Source organism: Tenrec ecaudatus, chromosome 1 (genome assembly GCF_050624435.1).
Source record: "Tenrec ecaudatus isolate mTenEca1 chromosome 1, mTenEca1.hap1, whole genome shotgun sequence".
NCBI classification, from domain to species: Eukaryota; Metazoa; Chordata; class Mammalia; order Afrosoricida; family Tenrecidae; genus Tenrec; species Tenrec ecaudatus.
Genome location: NC_134530.1, coordinates 221,739,078 through 221,760,831, shown reverse-complemented (window position 1 = coordinate 221,760,831; position 21,754 = coordinate 221,739,078). Strand labels below are relative to the sequence as shown.

General features: G+C 44.2%; 1 protein-coding gene across 14 annotated transcripts in view; it reads right to left on the bottom strand.

Annotated features, from left to right (window-relative positions):
- Positions 1-6,165: 6,165 nt before the first annotated feature.
- The window catches only part of ZC3H11A (zinc finger CCCH-type containing 11A), a 46,488-nt gene continuing 30,899 nt past the window's right edge, over positions 6,166-21,754 (bottom strand). For 13 of the 14 annotated variants that reach the window (XM_075529141.1, XM_075529156.1, XM_075529163.1 and 10 more), the window contains 10 exons: positions 20,880-20,990; positions 20,084-20,146; positions 18,107-18,205; positions 16,654-16,722; positions 12,016-12,528; positions 11,228-11,307; positions 9,769-10,096; positions 8,935-9,101; positions 8,548-8,615; positions 6,166-8,145 (listed from right to left, as the gene is read on the bottom strand). In XM_075529141.1, coding sequence (XP_075385256.1) covers positions 7,887-8,145; positions 8,548-8,615; positions 8,935-9,101; positions 9,769-10,096; positions 11,228-11,307; positions 12,016-12,528; positions 16,654-16,722; positions 18,107-18,205; positions 20,084-20,146; positions 20,880-20,990 — 1,757 coding nt within the window. In that variant the 3' untranslated portion in view covers positions 6,166-7,886. The remainder of the gene's footprint in view (positions 8,146-8,547; positions 8,616-8,934; positions 9,102-9,768; positions 10,097-11,227; positions 11,308-12,015; positions 12,529-16,653; positions 16,723-18,106; positions 18,206-20,083; positions 20,147-20,879; positions 20,991-21,754) is intronic. The other variant, XM_075529166.1, reaches the window with a different exon arrangement.

The window sequence follows — 21,754 nt, the reverse complement described above, 5'->3', positions numbered from 1 at the left end:
AGGTGGTATTCTGTCATTTCTGGACCCTTGTTTTTGGCCATTGTCTTCAGTCAGTGCAGCTTGAACTTCTTCCTTCAGCACCATTGCTTCCTGATCATCTGCCACCTCCTGAAAGGGCTGAACTTTGACCAGTTCTTCTTGGTACAGTGACTCCGTATTTTTTTCCATCTTCTTTTGGTACTTCCTATATCACTTGTTATTTTGCCCATAGAACCCTATAATGCTGAGATCTGGCTCCCCCTCACCCCCCCTCCATTTCTTCCAGCTTGAGGAACATGGAGTATGTCCTTCCCTTTTGCTTTTCTACTCCGTCTTCACCCTTATTGTCCTATACTTTGTCTTCTTGAGCTGCCCTTGAAATTTCTGTTCAGCTCATTCCTGTCCTTTTTTCTTCCAGTCACTTTAGCATCTTTAAGTTCTAGAACAAGTTTCAGAGGCTCGTCTGACAATCATTTTAGCTTTTTCTCTCTTGCCTTGCTTCCCAGAAGCACCTGTGTCAAGATTCTTTCCCTTAAAGTGTATTTCTTTCACATCATGGCTTGGCCATAAAAAGAAACCAGCCTATTCAAAAAGAAAAGCCTCCAGTCAAGTGTATTCTGACTCACAGTGGACCCGACGGGACAGGGTGGAACTGCCTCTACTGTAACTCTTTAGGGAAGTAGAAAGCCTAATTTTTTTTTTCCCCAAGAAGCACCTAGTGGCTTTGATCTACTGACCTTTTGGTTAGCAGCCCAGTGCCTAGCCACCACACCACCCACACCGCTTCCTCATTCCCATGACTTTCAGCAATCAAAAATGCCAAGTATCAGGAGCCTGTGTGTGGTAGTTATATAATCGTTTGTCAATTTGAGAGGATTAAGAGTGAAGGGGTGGAGTCTATCCTGTCAATCAGGTATAGCCAATGAGGCCCTTGTGTGGGCATGGCCTTCTCCTGAGGATTCTGAGAACTCCTACCTTTCCTCCTTGGAGGTGGGAGATGCTCTCTCTCTAGGCTCACTCCCTGGGAGACATCTGTGTGGAGAAGACACATGGAGAGAAGCTGATGGAGCCAGAGCTCAAGTCGGAGAAGCCGCACAGAGACCCCTGCCAGCGCCGAGATGCTTACAATGACGCCACTGGATCCACAAGACTTCCCACCCACCGGCCTGTGATCTTCCTGCATTTGGCATCATTACATGTGCTTCGTGAGTCTGAAGAGGACTTTATAGATTGGTACTGGATATATGGGCTAATATCAGACCTACGGACTTGATCTGGACTGGGCTGGGATGTTTTCTCAATATCAATTTGTTCTTGTATATTTCTTATACACGAGCGTCCGTGAATTTGTTTCTATAGTCTACCCAGACTAACACTCTGTGAAAGGTCTGAGTTGGCTTGTGGACTGTTGCTAAGCAAACAGGGATTCCTCAGACAGGCAAGTAACAAGAACATTTCCATTCCGCAAAAAGGCAAGTCTCATCCAACCATTTACTTCTGTTCAAAAAGGCTTTATGAACTTCTCCTTTACTACAGTTGTGTTGTAGCTTTATAAAAACATGTTCTTGTTTTAATGAACTCAAAGTCGGTAGGATTTCCATAGCCATGCTTAGTCGTTCCGTATAAACTTCAGATTAAACTGATCGAGTATTAAAAATCCCTCAATCTGTTTTTCAGAAAATTTTTTTGGCTTGTGTATTTCTTGAACTAAGTCTATTTTCCCCTCTCCTGTTTCTAACAATTGAGTCTTTCCCAGGAGTGTATGTCCAGCTGGTTGTTGGAAGGAAAATCACCTACGGAAACATGATGTAAGTTTTTGCACGATGCAAAGTCAAAGGAACTGGGAGGTTATGTTTGTAATTCCTGTGACAAATGGCAGGTTCTCCGAATATAGAGAGCTCCTAGAACTTCATCGTTAAGTAGATGTTGTTGCCTAGTGCTATGGTGAAAACGGTTCCAAAACGCAGCAGTTTGGGGCCACCACCACTTCACTCTCGTGGCAGATTCCATGGGTTAGGCGTTTGGGCAAGGCTGAGCTGGGTAATTCTTTGGCCTGAGGAGCTGTATCTTCAGGCCCTGGCGGGTGTCTGTGGAAGGCTGGCATCAGCTGAAGTTGTCTGTGTCGTTTAGAGACTTCTCCATGTGGTTTTCCTAACAGAAGAGTACAATTTTCTTTATCAGTTCATGAACAGAGGAGATATATATATATATATTTTTAATGTAGGAAAAGATGCCCTGAAAATCTTCCTAGGTCACAGGTGTGTTCTGTCCCAGTCCCTTTTTTCCCATGGCAATGCCAACACGCTCTGGAGTCGCAAGAGTGTTTCAAGGTTCTCGTGTCTTGGGATTCTGACTCTCTCATCAAAATGGTTGGCGCCAGGGGGCACAGTGAGTTTGGTGCTGGGCTGCTAACTGCAAAGTCAACAGATTGAAACCAGCAGCTGCTCTGTGGGAGAAAGCTCAAGCTTTCTCCTCCTGTAAAGATCATCTTGGAAACGATCTACCCTGTCCCGGAGCATCACCGTGAGTTGGGATCTATTAGATGCCAGTGAGTTTGGGTCAAAATGCTAGCCTGATTTGCAATGTCTGTTAAGTAAACTGCAGCTTCTAGTTTTGGCTTCCTGTGACATTGGCTGTAACAAGGCATTAAATTGAATTTAACTGAATTTCTTGAAGGGTGATCTAGAATATTTGGAGATGGACATATGATAAGAATTTCAGCCTCATTCCTCTCTGGGGATGCTATCTAGAGGCATTCACAATGGCTTGGTGCCTGACCTATAGCCACTAATGGGATGAAGCTGCCATGGTAATACACTTGTCTGCTAGTCTACGGAGAAGGCTGGTAAAGCACCAGACTGCCCATGGTATACACCCAGGCCAACTTCGAGGGGTCCATGCCGTGAGACCTGAAGTCCTCATGAGGTTGTCCAAACAAAAGAAAACCTGTCGTGTGGGCCTGTGGTGGCTTTGTGTGTGTCTACTGTGTGCAGCACAGGATCGAGCACACTTTCCTTCATAAGGAGCGAAGCGCCCTTGGAGTGTTGAAGGCATAGCACAGAAAGCTAAATGCAAATGAAGCTCTTTTTGAATTAAGAAAATAAACTTCAATAAGTTGTTCTGGTTTAAAATGTCTCTGCCTCAAGGAATTTATACTCTGCTGGTGGCACAGTGGGTATGAGCTGGGCTGCTACTCCCAAGGTCAGCAGTTTGAAACCACCAGCTGCTCCAGGGGCGAGCCGGTTTTCTAGTCATATGAAGTTTCAGAAATCAACCTACGGGGCAGCTCTACCGTGCCCTGTAAGGTCGCTGTGCATCAGCACCTACTCAATGGCAGTGAGAGTTGAGTTGGACAAGTAAAAAGTGTAAACCGACAGGGTACACACCGAGTTTTTGGGGATGGGGTGGGGTTGTCGTTACTAAACAAACCATTATAATGGGTGAGTTCCCAACTCACTGTGTAGAAACACATCAAGTGTTCTTGGGGGAAAGCAGGAGCATGGGCGCTACGGAGCAAACAGATGTAGAGCAGGAACGAGCCAGATGCTGTGCTCATGTCCCCACATGACAGCTGGAGTCTCCCTACTGTAGTCACTTAGGGGTCAGTAGGAAAGGGAGTCAAGAAGTGGCCTGCTGTGCCCAGCTGTTGTTTAAGTAGAACGGTCTGCAAACAAGAATTTTACACCATTTGGGGAATGACCCACCAGCGGTAAAGCCTCCGTGCCTGTCCCTTAGCACTCCATCCATGACTTTACTTGGTCCTGAACTCCTGTTTCCAATGCCCTTAGTACCCTGGTGTTGGAAGCCTCGTACACAAGTCTCTCAATGGCAACAGCTGTTTCCAAAGCAGTGTCCTGGGGAGCTTATGATACCAGAGTTATTTTACTTCTGTAAAAGAATCACCTACCCCTGGTCAATGCCTACTTGAAAGTATAATTTAACACACAGGTTCCCAAATGTACTTGATCTACCGCCCGTGTTAAAAAAAAAAAAGTACTCAGCGCCCCTCCTGGCAATGAAAAGTTTTTGTACTAAAGGCCATAATTCCCCTTGCATCACTGCAGTGCCCCTCAGAGGGCGATATTGCCACTTTGGGGAACACTGATTTGGAAACCAGAATATGGCCTGAAAATAGAAAACGTCTATGGAGGACTGAACTACAAAGTGATGAGATTCTACAGAAGACCTTATTTAAAGGCTGCAGAAATCTCCCACGATTGAAAACGCCACAGACGATCACCTGCAAAACGCCAGATACAACTCTGTCCACGTGGGGCCGTCGTCAGCCGTCGTCAGTCTAGTCCAAACCTTCTCTTAACTCCTTGGAAGGAATCAGGAGCCACACCCATTTACAGCAGTGGTTCTCAACCCTTTCATACAGTTCCTCAGGTGGTGGTGACCCCCCAACCATCAGATTTTCGTTGCTACTTCATCACTGTCATTTTGCTAGTTTGGAATTGGGTGACCCCTGTGAAAGGGTTGTTCCATCCCTAAAGGGTTCGTGACCCACAGGTTGAGAACCGCTGATTTACAGCATTTCCCAAGCAAGAAAGAGCGGCAAGGGGTGCCTGAAGAAGTTCATAGGGTGGGTGGATAGGAATTAGCCAAAGGAAGGGTATCTAGACTTAGGTAGAATAACCGATAGCCAACTTAGAGTGAGGAGGAGACAGGAAGAGTACCAATGGGATGGTTAGTGGTTAGGAAGACAAAACGGTCGCCTCACCAGTCCGGCCCGCTTCGGCACTCCAGTCTTCTGTGCCAAGCCACCCAAAGTTCGGGCGTTCACATGGAGCCTACCCTGGGCGGTCTGGAACTCGAAGACCCAGGTTCACTCATGTATCCTCTCGACACCACTGTCCACGCCTGTCACTTTCCTCTCAAGGGAGTGCCTAAGTCCACAATGTTCTGATCTGGGCTTCTTCAAGGGACCATTGATGGCTGCCGCTGCATCCCGATTCAAACTCATTGTGACAGAGCAGCCCTGCCCCATAGGCTTTCCTTGGCTGTAAACTGCACAGCAGAGGCGAGGCCTTCTTTCACCTTCCCATGGGGAGCAGTAAGAGTCTCACAAGGCTAGGAGTCTAAAATGCTACCTAGCAGCAACACATCAATTTAATTATGTATCCTCACAGTAGCACCCTCCTTGATCTCATCGGGACACATGGCCTCAGTATCTACATATACACACTCTTTCTGTTTCGCTACTCCATACCTGAACGACAGGCAGACCTGGCAGTGTATATGGGCCCAGTTGCAGATGGCAATAAAGTCGTACATGTTCATTGGTTTCTCAGGACACGAATGAGTCACGTTTAGAATCAACTAGTCTGTTATGTGTACACAGCAGCACAGGGAGCAAACGCTGGGGAAACAGTGCTTGACGTGAGCTGCCACAAGCCTTTTAAAAGCGCAAAAACCAAAACAAAGCCAGTGGCTACAAGGTGTGAAAGCAAAGCAGTCAAATGAGGTGTTCCTTTGACCATTCATCCCCCCACCCTCACCTGTGCCCTTCCTCAGAACCTGCATTATGTTTACATTGACCCTAAACTCTATAGCTTCCTCCCATTTCAGGACAGAGTCTAAGACCAAAAAACCTAGGGAAAACTTCAGTGCCAACGACTCTGGCTTATTTCCATAGACTGCCACACCCTAACAGTTACAAACTCAACCAAGGGTAAATTGCTTACTGATAGACAAACTCAACAAATCCTCTGGAACCTAAAATTAAAAATAGCTGATGTCTACAATGCTGTTTTTACCATGTCATTGCCTAACTCACGCCCATCTTATTGTACAGTGTACGATTTTCTGAACATTGTACCATATGAAGAATATGACCAAATATCTTTGAGCTCATGTCCGTAACTAGTATCATGTTGATAAATTCAAGATCAATGGAAGCAGTTTGAAACTATCTGGATTATGGAAACTTGGAAAAAACTTTGTCATCAGGTACCTTCAATACATGTTTAGTGTTGCCTGAGATGAAAATAAGCTCATGTTTTGGTCCTAAAGGTCCCATTGTATTTTGGGATAAGGCCTTAACTTTGGGGGTCATTTATCTTGAGACAACTGAGTTCAAAATGTGCAATTTCTAGCTATGGTCAAACTACAAAGTTTTGATTTGGGCTTCTGTAAAGGCAGTCTATGTTTACAAAAGGTAAGGCTACTTGCTCACAACACCAAGACGTTCCTACACCAGTTTTATTTAAAACACAAATAAGTATTTCTCTTTCTGTAATGGCAAATGGCTGAAATAATGAACATGAATCACTAATACAAGGCATTTAAATATAAAACAAAGTTATTTTTAAAAATAACAAAAGAACAAAGGTTATATACAAAAGGGGCCTGGAATCTGGAAGGGGATTCCAAAACCGAACCGAGTAGACAATCTGTTGTGAAACCAGATCACCCGCCCTGCTTCGGAGCGCTATCATACAGCATTCACATGGACTGGCAGAAAGGGGGCGACAAACATTTCAAGTCATTTTTGCTTGTGCAGAATCATCCAGATCTTTCCAAGACCTGAACGGCAGTCCTGTGGCTTTCTTCCTGGTCAACAGTCCCAACAAGACTCCATGAAGTCCGACTCTTGATGAGCAGCTGACAACGGCAGTCCCTTAGGAGCGAGCCAGCAGGGCAGGGCGGGGGTCAGATTTCCCTGTGGGAAACAAAACTGGCCACCTCCAGCAAAGAAAAACCACAACGGTCAAGTCCTTTCCCTGTCCTCCCGATGACGTACAGGACGTCTCCTTTCAAGACTGTTACTCCCCACCACGCTTGTTCCTTCTGATATCGCAAGTCTAACTAAATCTCTGAGGTGATAGGAAGGAGACCAACACCAAGAAAGTAAAATTCAATTCAGAAATAAAGAGCAGGCCTGGAAGGTATGCAATACACCCCCAGAGTGTCTCTGTCTCCTTGCGACAGCAGAGTTGGTGTGCTGCCGCAGACCACAGATAAAGATGGGCAACATGCACGAGTTCACTGTCCACTCCCCCTCATTTAGTTACACAGCCCAAATAAATACTGGGCAAGGTAGAAATTTTTTTAAAAATGAACCAATTTTTGTCCCTCAGATACCTCAATTCGAAAGGAGGCAAGTCTTAAGAAGGGACAACTGAATTCGTACTGAAAAAGAATTCCTCTAACGGTGTCATCATCTCTTACAGAGAATCCAGGGAATCCCAGAAATAGAAAATTTGTGTGGGGGGCTCCCGAGGCACTTTAAAGCCTTAAGACAACGACAACATAATACGTTAACTATTGCTCTTCAGGAGCTTACCGAGCAGCAGGAACATCAAAATCAGGGCCAAAGGGATGTCCAGCTGCCCAGCTGCCGAGCTGCTCAGCCCTCTCTAAAGCTTAGTTGTATCTCTAAGTACATTACAAAAGACACAGACAATTTAACAGAGTGACTTTTTTTTTTGTTTAGTGGTAGCATGAAATTTGGTCCTTAATGGTAGCAGCTATCTTCATCCTTCTCAAATCCAGATGTTAAGCATATTAAGACAACACATGAAAGAAAGAACACGTAAAACCTCAAACTGACAAACACCTCAAGGAGTCATTAGTTCTCCCTCACCCTTTGACTGGATCCTCCTCTCAACCTCTCTCTCATTTTTTGGGGGTGGTGGAAGGTAAAGGTAAATCAGAACTTTATCTCACAGATGCTAAACAACAGCATCCAATGAACAAAATGAAGTGAGTGACATCAAGAACCAGCCCCGAAGACTGTGGGGCACATCAGGTAGCTGGCACCGAGCTCCACTTCTGATGCGGGGCAAGTTCTAGACTCGTAAATGATCTCCTCAGGAAAATGGGAACACAGATGAAACCAAGGCCAGGGTTTTGGTGAGGGCTTTTTTTTTTTTTTTTTTTAAGTTTTTCCCCCACTACCACCTTCAGCTATCAATCATTTCTGACAGCTCAAGCAGAAGATCATCTTCATCCTTCCCAGGATCCAGGTCAATCTCAGCTTCTAGTTTGCCTCCAGAAATCTCCCATATCAGTTTCTCGAAGTCGTCTTCCATGGAGAGCAGGGACTTTCCTGTGGACGCTGAGCTCAGCCGGCGCGCTTTGGCTGCCACTTGGGATGAGGATGAGCTGGACGCCTCCGAGGGTGAGGGGTCAGAAGAGGACTGAGTTGGAGACAGCACGGGGCTGGAAGAGGACAAAAAAGATTTGAAAGCAGCCCTTTGGTGGAACCACTTAGTTTTAGGGTCAAAAGACTTCACAAGGAGCTGTTACTGAAGACACACAGAAGAGGGTTTATTTTTGTTTTATCAAAAACGGATTTGGAACCATGCTTTGCAGCATTCTCAGAAACAGCCAGGTGTTAAAGAACATCATGTAGACAATACTGGCAAAATATAAACAATGGCACTCAGCAGGGAATTGAAACACTGGATCTCATGTCTACTTGCAATTAACTTGAAGTTCATACAGCTTATTTAGCCGTGGCAAACTTAAGAGTGTTTATGGATATTTAGCAGAGTTATTCTGTAGAGAGCATGAACAACAGAGGTGTTAGAAGTGCGAAGGCAAAGGACTGGGAGGCATTACCTGTCCTGAGGTTTTTCTGTCTCGAGCACAGTGACAGGTTTCTCCTCCGAGAGGAGCGGGACCACGGCCTACAGAAGGAGATGGAACAGCGGCAGGTGAGCCTGGGCCTTTGTTCCCAGTACTCATTTTCTCGTGCCGCTCTCTGTTATCTTTCTTAACGTCTGGGAGTTCAACAATCAATAATCCAAAAGTTAAGCGCACAAATATGCAAAATACCTTGCTATCCCCAAACTGTGCATATGTAAAATGCAGTAGCAACATGAACGATGGCAGAGCAAAGGGCATGGCATGAAACCCAGTGCGCAGAGATGAAGCTCCGAGGGGGCATGGAGCTGCCCTGCTCTCCTGCCAGACAGAACACAGTACAGGGGGTTGTCAGGCACTCACCGCAGCTGCTCTCTTGCTCGGGCTCCCCAGCAAGGTACTGCTGGCGCTGAGCGGCCGCACAGCTGCAACCACAGCTGGGTGGACCTCCACAGCCTTGCGTTTGGTGGCCAATTTGGGGGGCGAGACGACTTTGACCACAGATGGTTTCACGTTCACTTTGGGTTTAGCTACAAAGGACAGAAAGTATTTGCTTACTGGCTAGGATAATTTCTCTTCTACATTTATTCAGAATAAAGTGCTCCCAGTCCTCCAAAGAAGAGGGATGGCAGAGACGTAACACATGCTACATCTCAAGATGACCCGCAGCCAAACCTCCCCACTTGGCCAAAACAGAGATCCAGAGTCAGATAATCCTCTTTCTCAAAAGCTCTTCCACTGTCGGGAGGGTGGGGGGAGGTTCTTCTCCAGAAACAGAGGGAAAATGTACCAGACATTTTTAGACAGAGCTTTTTAAAAAGGCAATGTTAAGTTCTGAGAAAAGAATTCATCTAGTTTTGTCTTAAAAACAAAAAGCACAAGACTCCCCGTGCACACGCTGTGTGTAGGTGCTGCCGGTGCGGCTCATTGTGATGCAGGACCCCAAGCGGTCCAATCAAGCTGTTGCCCCAGAGGCCCGGTATTACTTTCCCATCAGGAAAGTCTGCTTCCTTCCCCATGGAGCTGCTGCGTGGACCTGAACCACCAACCTTCTGACTAACAACCAAGGGCTTCACCATTTATGCCACCAGGAGTCTTGGGCGATACGCAAATTTAATTCAACCCAATTGTTTGCTGGGGTTTTGAACCTTGGTAATGCTGAAACCCACAAGCAGAACGCACCGTAAGAAAACTCACCTTTCGCCCTTTTTTCTAAAGGCGGTGTCGCATATTTCACATTCAATATTGAATCCCCAATCCCTAAGGTTTCCAGCTCCAGCTTCTGGGGTAACTTTGGGGGTGGTCGCTTTGCTGGGTGCCGAGAGGTGCTAGGGGCAGTGCTAAGCACTGCTTTCTCCAGCACTTGGGCATTTAAAGTAGTGGCGTCTCTCTGAAGGGGTGTCAAGACGGACTCCTTCGCAGGCGCTCCCTGGTCCTGCTGTTTCAGCGTGTGCTTCTCTCTCAGGGTCTCACATCTCCTGACCTGAATTTTTGGGGTGCTAACTCCTGCGGACTCATCGGGAACCTGCGGGCAAGTGTCCGTGACACCATTAAAGTTGTCTACACGATAAACATGACTGAATAAACACCTGTACCATCTAAGTCAAGTACAGGTTGACACACCCAGAATCCGAGAGAAAAAGCTTCTGTGAAAGACAATGGCGAGTATGGACTGTGGTAAGAGTTGTACGAGCCCCTAATAAAGTGCTAAAAAGAAAGACAGACAGACAATGACCAGCTGAAATGTAAGACCAGAATCAAAGCATGGCCCAATCAGGACTCAGTTATTTCGTGCTAACCACCTTAAGTCAAATATGAATACATCTCAATAGCCAAACGCCTGCACTAAGAAGTATGTACAAAGATATTCATTGTTATTATTTACAATCTTATAAAACAAAATCTAAATTCTCAGAAATATGTTCAAGCAACTATAAAAGCATTTTGAAGAATTTTCAATCTGGTAAAGTTGCTTAAAAAGAAAAAGAGCAAGCTACAAGACACATTGTAGAGTTCTCTCTCAATCATGTTATAAACAGGAACTCAATATTAAACAAGGTCACATACATACATAACCTGAGAGCTTCAAAAAGTTCAGGGAAAACAGAACAAAAAGCACAAATTTTCCACACCTCTTTGAAGTCCCTTCATTACACAAACAAAAAGCTGAAAGGAAATTCATTAGGGGTAGGGGAGCTGATGACATCTGGTTTGTGGAGTTATGAAAGTTCCCATTTGATAGCCCCATAACTCTCAAAAGCAAGAAATAAAAATTTAAAAACATCGACAGCCAATTAAAAACCACCTTCGAAAGGCAGAAGACACTGATAGACCTCTAAGTGGGGAAAACAATCACAGAAAACCAAGCCCGGCTCACAGCGGCTCTCTCCGGCAGTGTACAACAGCGGGCTTCCCGGGTGTCTGGGGCTGTCCACCTGTACAGGTGCTGAGGGCCTCACCGTCTATCTATCCCCAAAGGAGTGGCTAGTGGGCTTCAACTGCTGGTGTTAGCAGTCCTAAGCCTAGCCAACTAAACCACCAGGACTCCTTCTAGAAAACTATAAACACAGTAAAATATATAATCAGCGAAGTGTATAAAGACTTGATTGTAAGCTAAAACTGAAAGAGCAAGCTTCACCGTTAATCTAGCCCTTACCTCTCTATCCTCTGCTCTGGGAACACTGCTCTGAGGCGTATCTTCACTTCCCTCCTGAAGCTTTTTCTCTTCTTTTATACCTATATTCATATTAAACACGTCATCATGTCACAGATGCAACTTTATGGTAGCTACAGTTAAACAAAATGGTAAGTTAAGCAAATAATAAGGGAAAATCTTAGATAAAGCCAATTAACCCTCTTATGAAGTCTCAAAAGGTTTATTAGGATATCAAAGGTGTAAATGGTGCTGCTAAGCCAAACCAGCTCAACTTTAATGGAAACTAATGTCCCATTGCCACCGAGTCGATTATGACTCATGGTAACCCTGTGTGACAGTGTTGAGGAGCCCTGCTGGTACAGTGGGTTCCTTGTTGGGCTGCTGACGGCCAGGCTCCATTCTTGTAGAGTTGGGAAGTCTTGGGAACCCACAGGGTTAGGGGCAGCAACAGGGGCAGTCTTACTCTGCTCTAGAGGGTCACGATTAGTTGGAATCGAGTAGATGGCAATGAGTTTGGTTTGGTTTTGAGGGCTGAGCAGAACTTCCCCTACGGGCTTAAATCTTCACTTGGGTGGACAGCTCTATCTTTCTCCTGTAGGGCAATTAGTGGGTTCAAACTGCAGACCCTGTGGTTGAACAGTTCAATGCATTAATACGCTAGGCCATTATGCTACTTTTCAAAGTATTTGAAAGCAAAAACAAGTTTTCACAATCTCTTGGGCACCTTGTGAATCCTGACCCAGGGAGTAACATTTGGGGAGGTGGAACAGCAGATCAGCTTTTGTTACCTGTTCTCTTGGTGATGCGCAGCAGCCGCCGGGCCCCTGGCATTTCCTCAAGCTGGGGCTGGGGCTGAGCACTGGAGTTGCTCTCCGGGGAGCAGTGCTGCACCCGCAGGGCCTTCTCCAGTTTAATTTCCTCCAGCGTTTTGATGTGCACCTCCTGCATTGACTTTGTTTTCCCGGCAGGCTCCTCAGACAGTGCTTTGCTGGCACCCGTAGGTGGCAAAACCACTGGTTTTTTCATTTCACTCTCAGTCTTTAACTTGATACAAGTTACATCCTTTTTGCTTTTTTGTCTCTCTGCTTCCTGTTGCCGATGTTTCTTTTCAGCCAGGACCTCAGAGAAGGTTTTGATTCGGACATTGGAAGAGCTTTTAATTCCGGAAGTGGAATCAGCAGCCTTTGAAGGTCCTTCTGCCTTGACTTTTGTTTGCAATTCTCCACGTTTCTGACAGGCTCTTTCAAGAAGAATTTCTTCTAATGTCTTCACGCGGATCTCACCGACTTTCATAACTTTCTCTGTTTTCACAGGGGAAAGAATATGTCACTGGATGCCTGGCTGAGAAGTATCACTTAAGCAGGCCACACAAATGATCATACTGGGTTCAGCCTCTCGTTTAGCTCACGAGGACGCCGTGGCTGCACTCTCACAGCACTAGCCAGCCCCTCCCTCGGGAGGAAGACGGGCATTCTACTCCCCAGCTCACAGGGAGTTAAGTCCCACCTTGTCCCCTAGGGTCTATGAGTCAAGAACTGACTTGTTGGCAGTGAGTTTGGATTTGGTACATTCCATTTGAAGACATAAACTTGTTTGTATCTTTATTCAGAAGCTATTCTTTTTATTTTTAAATTAAAAGATCCTTGTATTGGGGCTCTTACAGCTCTTTCAACAACCCATACATCCACTGTATCAGGCATCTTTGTACTTATGTTGCCGTCATTCTTTTCTAAACATTTACTTTCTATTTGAGCCCTTGGTATCAGCTCCCTCTTTTTTCCTTCCCTCCTCCTTCCCGACCCCTTCACACATTATAAATTTTTATTTTCATATCTTAAACTGGCCACTGTCTCCCTTCCCCCACAGTGTTTTTGTTTTGTTTTTTGTCCCCCTGAGGGGTGTGTGGGGTGATTAGTGTTGATTATTGCGATTGGTTCCCCCTTCTTCCCCTCCTCTCTCTACCTTCCCTCTAGTCTCCTGGTATTGCTTATTCCTGTTCCTGGATTCCCTGTGTAGTGAGCTCTTATCTCTTAACTGTACCTGTGCGCATGCTCCAGTCTACCCGCAGTGAAAGGCACTACTGGGGTCATGACAGTGGCGGATGAGGAAGCCTCCAAGAACCACAGGAATATTGTGTGTTTCATTGGTGCTATACTGCGGCCTGGCTGACTCACTCACCCCTTCCTTGTGATCCATATGTGAGCAGCTGTCCCACTGTCTACAGATGGGATTGGGGTCTCTGCTCTGACCCCTCCTTCATTCTCAACAATATGGTTTTATTTGTAAGGCACCTAAAAGTCATGTAGTTTGAGTGGTATGCACCATTTATTACCATTCATTAACCCCATAACCAAACCCAATGCCATCGAGTCCATTCTGACTCACAACTGCCTTATGTAGCTGTAAACCTTTACAGAAGCAGATACCCTCGTTGTTCTCCAGTGGAGCAGCATTCGTAGGCAATACCCAGACTTCAGCTCTACTAGGAGTACTAAACGCCATTAAAAGTAGCAATAAATTCATTCTTCCATTCATGTGTACATACAGGCATGCGCTGAGCATGATGCTACAACAGTGGTAAGTGAAAAACAACTTCTAACAGAAAGATAAACAACACCGACGTAGCAGTGAGCGTGTGGTAATAACTGCCCCAGAGGCAGAGAGCAGAAAGACTAATGCTTAGCTCTAAATAAGTTTTTCAAAGGAAGTGATCGGTAGAGGAGATCTAAATAACGCAAAGGAGAAAACAGAAGACCTGAAATTGACGTTCTCTGAAACCTACCGAACAGCTATTTTTAATAAAACCTTAATCATTTTACATCTGCTTAGATGAAAAAGCAAATTTCACTGTTGGCATATGACTAGGGGCAGGAAAAGAACCAATGAGCGGCTTACAGCAGCTGCGAGGGCCAATGAAGCGCTCACTGCATGTTGTCTCCTTCAAGATCTGGTAGCAAGTACAATGCCAACTGAGACACTTATTATTGTAACCTATCCTCCGGGTCTATTTATGCAAAGGAAACAATTCTGTGGTGTGTGGCTGTGCCAAAGCAAGATAAATGAAATATACACAAAAAGGAACAAGAACTAATGAGGTAGTGTGGTATAAGCAGAATAATTTCAAAATGATAAACACATACACATATGTAATCACTGAACTTTTCCAGAAAAAGGAACACCAAGCTGTGGCTGTGGACGCCTAAATAAGATAGTTACTTATGCCAAGCCCAGAAGAACCTGGTTGCCACCTAGTTGCACAAGGCAAACATTTAAGATATTAAGTAACCTAATTTTAGAGATAGTAACTAACTAATTTCCGAATAGCGCTACAGTCCAGACAAGCTGGAATGGGCAGGCACTGACCCCTCCGACCTGTGTGACTTGTCTTTTTAGCCATGCGATTCTGAGGAAGAAAAGATTTCAAGAGACATTTTGACACATCTCTGAAAGACTAATAAAAACCACTGGGACTTGCTTTGTCCCTTGGACTATAAACCCCCCTAGACTGCATCGCAGGTGCAAGGCCCGCTCTCATACTATGTGGTGTCCAATTAGTCCAAATGGTATATAACACATTGTTAATTAAATCCCCAGCATTCTTAGAAGTGATTCAACAAAAACAAAAAGTACCCTTTCTCCACCTTAAATCCCTTCTGCTGTCTTCTGAGCCTTTGGAGATGTGCTGTCCCTGCTACAAGCACACTTCCTACCAGTCTCACGTCCCTCGCCGCCTGCTCAGAGGAACGGAACTCAGGACTCACGGTGGAACCTCACATCCTTACACCTTGCTGGTCTCTCGGGTCACAGCACCGTAATGGATTATCCTCACCATACGACACACAGCATGACAACAGCGACTAGTTTATTACCCTAAATATTTCAGCACAATACCTATCACATTAAGAACACAAACAGTGAACTCTGTAAGTGAAAATGATATACTCTTCCATTTCAAGATGCTAAGACTGATCTGAAATTTACCATCTTAGGAAAAGTCGGTAAGAATGGTTTCCTACCAAAATTTCATCGAAATACTTGTGGATCCATTAAAACTAAAACAAAAAAAAAGGCACAAGAGCATTGGAAACAAGGGTGTAAGGAAGAGCATCCATCTTGAGATTTCTTCATTGTAAGGATGAGAGAGCTATTTTTTTCAATAGCACCAAAGAAAACTGCCACATCTGAGCCACGTGGCATGAAAAGCAACAATGGGCTCTGGGCTAAGCACCGGGCAGAAACTTCACAGACCGTCTCGACGGCAGTTGGGCTGGCCGTGACCCCTTCCCCGAGAACCAGGCTGGTGCAGAAAAGGAGCGCCACACCACTTAAAGACGCTGAGGCAGAGCATGCAAGCCCAGGCTTTCAAAACTGGCATGCGGGAAAAGGGCGAGAGGGCAGACCAAGGCAGAAAAGGGCAAAGTCAGCTCTCCTCTGTACATAAGAAGCCTTTCTGACTGTGCTAAGTGCCACTAGCTGCCTTTAATACACCCTCTTCACTTTGGCAGCTATCAGTCAGCCAAGAAAACTTCTTGGGAAAAAGCCTTTTACAACCATGGAGGAAACCTGAGCCAGGGACTTACAACTACTGAAAACCACAAAATTAAGAATGAGCCCCCAAAACCTCCAAGCGACATGATTAAGAAGTTATAATCATACCCTCCAACAATAATTTTCCCCCTGAAGATTCAAATTACAAACCCTAGAACAGCGAAAACACATTATAAGAAAGGCAAAATCGGGCAGGGAATGTATGGATGTGCTTTATACAATTGATGTATGTATATGTATGGATTGTGGTAAGAGTTGTATGAGTCCCTAATAAAATGTAAAAGAAGAGAAAAAAAATGATTAGGGCAAAGACTGTACAGATGTGCTTTATACAATTGATGTATGTATATGTATGAACTGTGAAAAGAATTGTATCAGCCCCAATAAATTGTTAAAATAAAAAAAAAGAAAGAAAGGCAAAATCAGTAAAGTTTTGGAAAATAAAAACAAAGATGCCAAAATAAAAGCCCAACGGAAGGACTAAAACATAAAGAGGTCTCCCAAACCCTCAAATCAAATGCTATGTCAACGGGTCATTTCTAACCCAGTAACCTCACAGGACAGGCTAGACCTGCTCCCGGGGTCTCTGCTACTAACGGGTAAGCAGACAGACTCATCTTTCTCCTGTGGAGCCACTCTGGTTGGACAGTTAGGTTTCTAATTTCTCACTATGAATTCTGCAACACGCAACCAGCTCACAATCTCTAAATACAAAACTCCCAACAGTGAATAAATTACAAGTGGACAAACCACACATATACACATGGAGGAAAAAAGCAAAGCACAAGTCCTAATCTAAGTACAACAGGTGAGCTGAGGGGAAAGCAAAGATCCGCATAACAAGAAAAGTCTCAGGAGCTGGCTTACAATTGACTCACCTGTAGCTTCCTCACTGTTTGGATCAGCGCATATGCCTAACCGCTCCTTGAGAGACTTGGAAACTTGAACTGTTAAAAACAAGCACACAAAAAACCTACTTAAACAAACAAACAAACAAACAGAAAACAAAGTTGAACAGAGACTTTCTATAAATCAAGTAGATTTTTCAAAGTTCACAAATCAGGCTACACATTTCTCCCAAGTCACAGCCTCTTCTTCTCCACAGAGCATCACGGGTCCCCTGCAGCACCTTGGGAAGCTCACAAAGAAGTTACCTTTCCTCACAGCAGCAGCTTGAGATTCAGCGAAGTACATTTGTTACTAGAAAATTTTGTTTCTAAAATCGTGGTGACTTCAAAAGCTTCTTGTAGATAAATCTATGTGAAGTGTGCTCATTCGTGATGATTTGCTTGAGAGACGAGAAGAGAAGGCAGGAAGGGGCTTTGGTTTCTTTTTTTTGGGGGGGGGGCTTTGGTTTCAAAGACAACATTAACACCCAAAAGTCCCCAAACAAGAGCATCATCTTGGGCTTGTAAAAAAAATGGGAAGCTCTTATCCAATTAAAATTAAGCAGCACTGTGAGTGTGTGTATTTGAGAGAGAGATTCTTTTCAAAGGAATGACCTCTAATGCTGAACTACAAGGAGATACATACAAGGAGAAAATATCCAAGCCAACCACATCCTTCAACTACAAATCACTCTACCTCCCAAACACTTCTTGATTTAAGTCCACGTCGCGCCATACCTCCTTCTGGTACGCGAACTCCTCCTGTCTGGACTACTTTAACAGCTTGTGAACTCATATCCCGGTCACCAGCTGGTCTTTCTCACTATTGCGAGAAGAGGGTGCTGGTCCCACAATGTGAGTCCGAGCCTTTGGTTCCTGTGTATCACCTTTCCTTGATGTGCTGCCAGGTGAGGCAGGCCCTAACTCTGTAACATGGCTCCCAAGGCTCTGCGTGATCCAGTCTCACCTCCCTTCTCCAGCCACCATGTTTAGACCCTTGGCTCTGTGTCAGCCGTGCCCCACATCCTTGAGCACAATGCACTTTCTTAGGCCTGGATTTTGACACAACTCCAGCCCTCTTCAACTGCACCTAATTCCTAACCCTGAGAGACAGCAAGACTCAGGACCTTTCTTCTGTGCTCCCACAGCACCAAATGCTTCTTACATCACAGAATTTATGGCATTCCTTTCAAGTTATTTCTATCTCCCATTACATCATAAACTCCACAGGGGTTTGACAGTATTTACTGTGCTCAATGGTTTCTACTTAGACTCTAGCAGAGTAAATGCTTGCACCAATGTCTGTTGAACAAATAAAGGAGCTATTAGAAGATAATCAATTTACTTGAGCAAAAAAAAAAAAAGGCAACCCTGTCTGCGAGCATTAAGAAAACAAGTGTCACCATGTGTACACACACACAAATATACTAGAGCAAAGGCACACCTTTCTTTGAGGCTTTGTCAGTGTTGGTTTCTGCAGCTTCAACCTTCTTTCCCAGCCTCTGGGCAAGGCTACGCTTTAACGGAGGGTCACCATTACCACCTATAACACAAGGAGGCAATTCTAAGAATCCAAACGAGTCTTCAGCCAGGCAATGACATGCACGCAAAAGCACACAGCATCATGTGTACAAGTGTTCTGCGCTTATCTGTGTGTTGGTTAACCAGCTTCCTTAGACTCAGGGTCAAGGAAGGAGTAAGAACATTTCAAGAAAGAGTGAAAGGGACACAAGGGACCAGGAGAAGCAAACCACCATTTACCAAGTGACTGACTCACACCAGGGACCTAGGGTCTTAAGCCCTGTTTATAAAGCTGAAGTTCAGAATTAGGAAAACGTGGAAAACTTTCATTCACAAAAATAACCGGTGGAGTGCTAACCTGCAAGAAAATCCATGTCAAATACATCTTGAATGATTAGAAAATTAGCAAATGAATCAACTTGTTTTTTCTTCCCCTACAGAGATACTATGGAGGCCAAATAGACCCTCTTCAATTTCGAGAAAGGGTTCTAAAGTATTAAGAGCCTGTATCTTACCCCAAATAACAAAGGCTTATACACAAATCCAAATTTCCTGTCTCCTGGTTTATGGCCTTACACTAGTCAAGCTGTTTACGGGTGAAAAAGTACAAAGAAGACTTTGATTACTTCTGAAGATGTACGTTGTTTGCTGGGCCAGAGCAAAGCAGCACAGCTGATCAAACACGGCTCTTGCAATCGAACACTAGCAAAAGATGAAGTAAGGCTAGTTCTTAAAAGATAGAGGGGCTTTCTGAACACTGACTATTTCATCTGGAGTACATTCATGGGACGCTAATGAAGGCACCCATTACTTACCCCCTTCTTGAATCTGAGGTTCAGCGCAGGAAATAGTCTCACTTAACTGTATTAAATGTAACCACTGAGCCTGGGGTTTTCTCAAAGTAAAGGATTCGAGGAAAAGCACTCCGACAAACAGTAGCCTCAAGACAAAGATCTCAAATCCATTGTTATCCATCCGGTTGATTCAATGTGCTCATTACAAAGCAGAAATGCTGCACAGGATCCCTATGCTGTCATCTGTACAGGCCAGGCCCACCCCAACCCCACTCCCGTCTTCCTTCTGTGGTCTTCCCTTGAGCATGTTCCAACTGCCACTCTTTAGGCTCAATTTGGAGTGCAAACGGTTTTTGATACTCAAGGACCTTATTTCATTTATAGGCACACTGTTTAATTACAAAAACTTTTTTTTTACAAGTACCTTTTACTACCCAAAGGGAATAATTTCATAACCACATAATTGATCAACACATTTTTCTGGCCATTTGAAATCAAACAGTTTCGAAAAGATCAGGTAGTGAGAATGGCACCAAAGGCAATACAGAATGGTGATGAGGTTTCATATTTGCAAGCACGTTTTGAACTGTGGAATGTTTTGATATCTATAAGCTCCCACTAAAATGATTAAATATTTAAGTAAATAAATAAATAAGAGTATGAAGGAATCTCCCATAGCCAGCTTTTCATGAGTACTCTGTGGAGACAGAAACACTTGGATAGGTATATGAAAAATTTGCAGTAATATGGTAAAGTGCTTCCCAACTAGAAAACAGTCCTGGTGAATTCAACAATGCAAACTGTTAATATCAAGTTGTACAAATTTCAATTTGTCATCCAGTCCCCACCCCCAATCCAGAGCTAATCTTTACTGTTTTTAAGACCTAATGCCTTCTTAAGGGCTGACATACCAGAATTAGACTCTAACTTAAATGTCTAGAACGTCAACAAAGGGAGTAATGTGCACATGAAAGGGTGAGGAAATGTAATGCAGTCCCTGAGAGAGGGGAGTGCGACACCTGGCAAACTAGCCATGACTGTGGATTTGTGGAAAGCATTTATGGAGGCTCAGGCATCAACAGGCAGAAAACAAACGTTTATCTCACCTATGGGTAATTTTCGCTTCCCCAGCCTCTCGGTGAGACTCAATCTAACCAGAGGTTCTTCTCCTGAAATGGCAAAAATAAGAGAGTCTCTACCGTAGCCGACTTTTTTTCTATCAGTAACTACTAATGGGTGCAAAGCATGACCTGTTATTAATGAGCCTGTCCACAAAGTTTCTTGGAAATTTTATCTTGGGTCTTTAGAAACAAACACTATCTTATTATAAAAGAAAAGAAAAAATACAAACCTAACCTAACAAACACTTCTGTAAACAGACAGGTGCCCATCCTTAGAGGGACACAGCACTGCAGTCCTTCTGAGTCACTGCGGCCTGGCATATGATGGCAGTTTGCGTTCCTGCCAATCAGTTATAAAACCCAAGACCCCCTTGGCTGGTGGCATTGATGATGTCAAAAGACACGCCCTCTTACTCCAACACTACCTCAAAGATTTCCTCGATCACCCAGCAAGCACTCTACGCAGATTTATTGTACAAATGGCACAAAGTTTTAAATGCATCCATACGCTACAGGTACATGTTCCTATCCATTACTCGGTTTCAAATTATGGAAGATTTTAATATTTTCCTACTTCAAAGATTTATTACCGTTCGTTACTTCTAATGAACAGGTCATAGATTTGGTGACTGGATAGAAAAGTGTATGTGAAAATTAAATATGCATCAATGCAGGGGCTGCCTGAATGAGAAGTTCAATCTTTTAATAATAAGAATCAAATCTGTTGTTTCTTCTCCAAAAGCATAAATGTGTGACCACTCTCAAACCAACCCTAACCCACCTTGTTTGCTGGACAGAGTGACTGTCCTCACCACAGTGCGGACATTCTCCTTTTCAGGACCTGGAACAGGCTGGGGTTGGAGCACAAGGCTGGCCACTCCCGAAGTCCCTTCTGAATAAAGGGAAGCCAAAGACAGCAACGGTTTATGGGAAATAATGCAAGCACAAGAAATTCTATTCTGCGACCAGGAAGGTCAAATCCACACATAAGATGATTACAAGCCAATTTACAAGCCTGCTTGTCTATTAAGGAAACAGGGTAGTGATGGGAAGGGAGACAGATCACTCACAGTTCTCATTTACCTGGAGCATGATTTTCAAATGAAATACACAAGCTGTTTCTGAGTGACCTAGGCAATAAACAGTGGAGGAATTCAGCTGGCTGACACTGGTTTGGTAGAACCGATACCTAATTTTTTGCCGAGTTCGGTGAACCGGATAAAGCAGCACGTATAATCAGGGTGCTCTCTAAAGGGGGTGGCCAGGCAGCTGCCAGGGTGGAAATCACACCATTTTGACATTCATGACTCTTTTCTGTCACCTGTGCCACAGCATATTCTAAGCATCCATAGGAATCTGATTTATTCACTTCATAAAAACTCATTGTACTTCCGATGAAAGCATCCTTTTTTTATACCCTTGCATTGGTTACTTCAGTAAACAAGCATATAACACCACAGAAAAAGTGTCAACCAACCAGAGGGTGACACGCTGTCATTCATTTGTTTTGTGCTACACCCCAAATTTCCATGAGATATTATGGGTTCTCCAATCAGGAAAAGCTTGGACACAATGAAGCAACAGAAATAAAAGGGTCCATACAGAAAAAAAAAAAATTAAATTTGTAAAAAAAAATCAGCAATTTGTTGGGCTTTC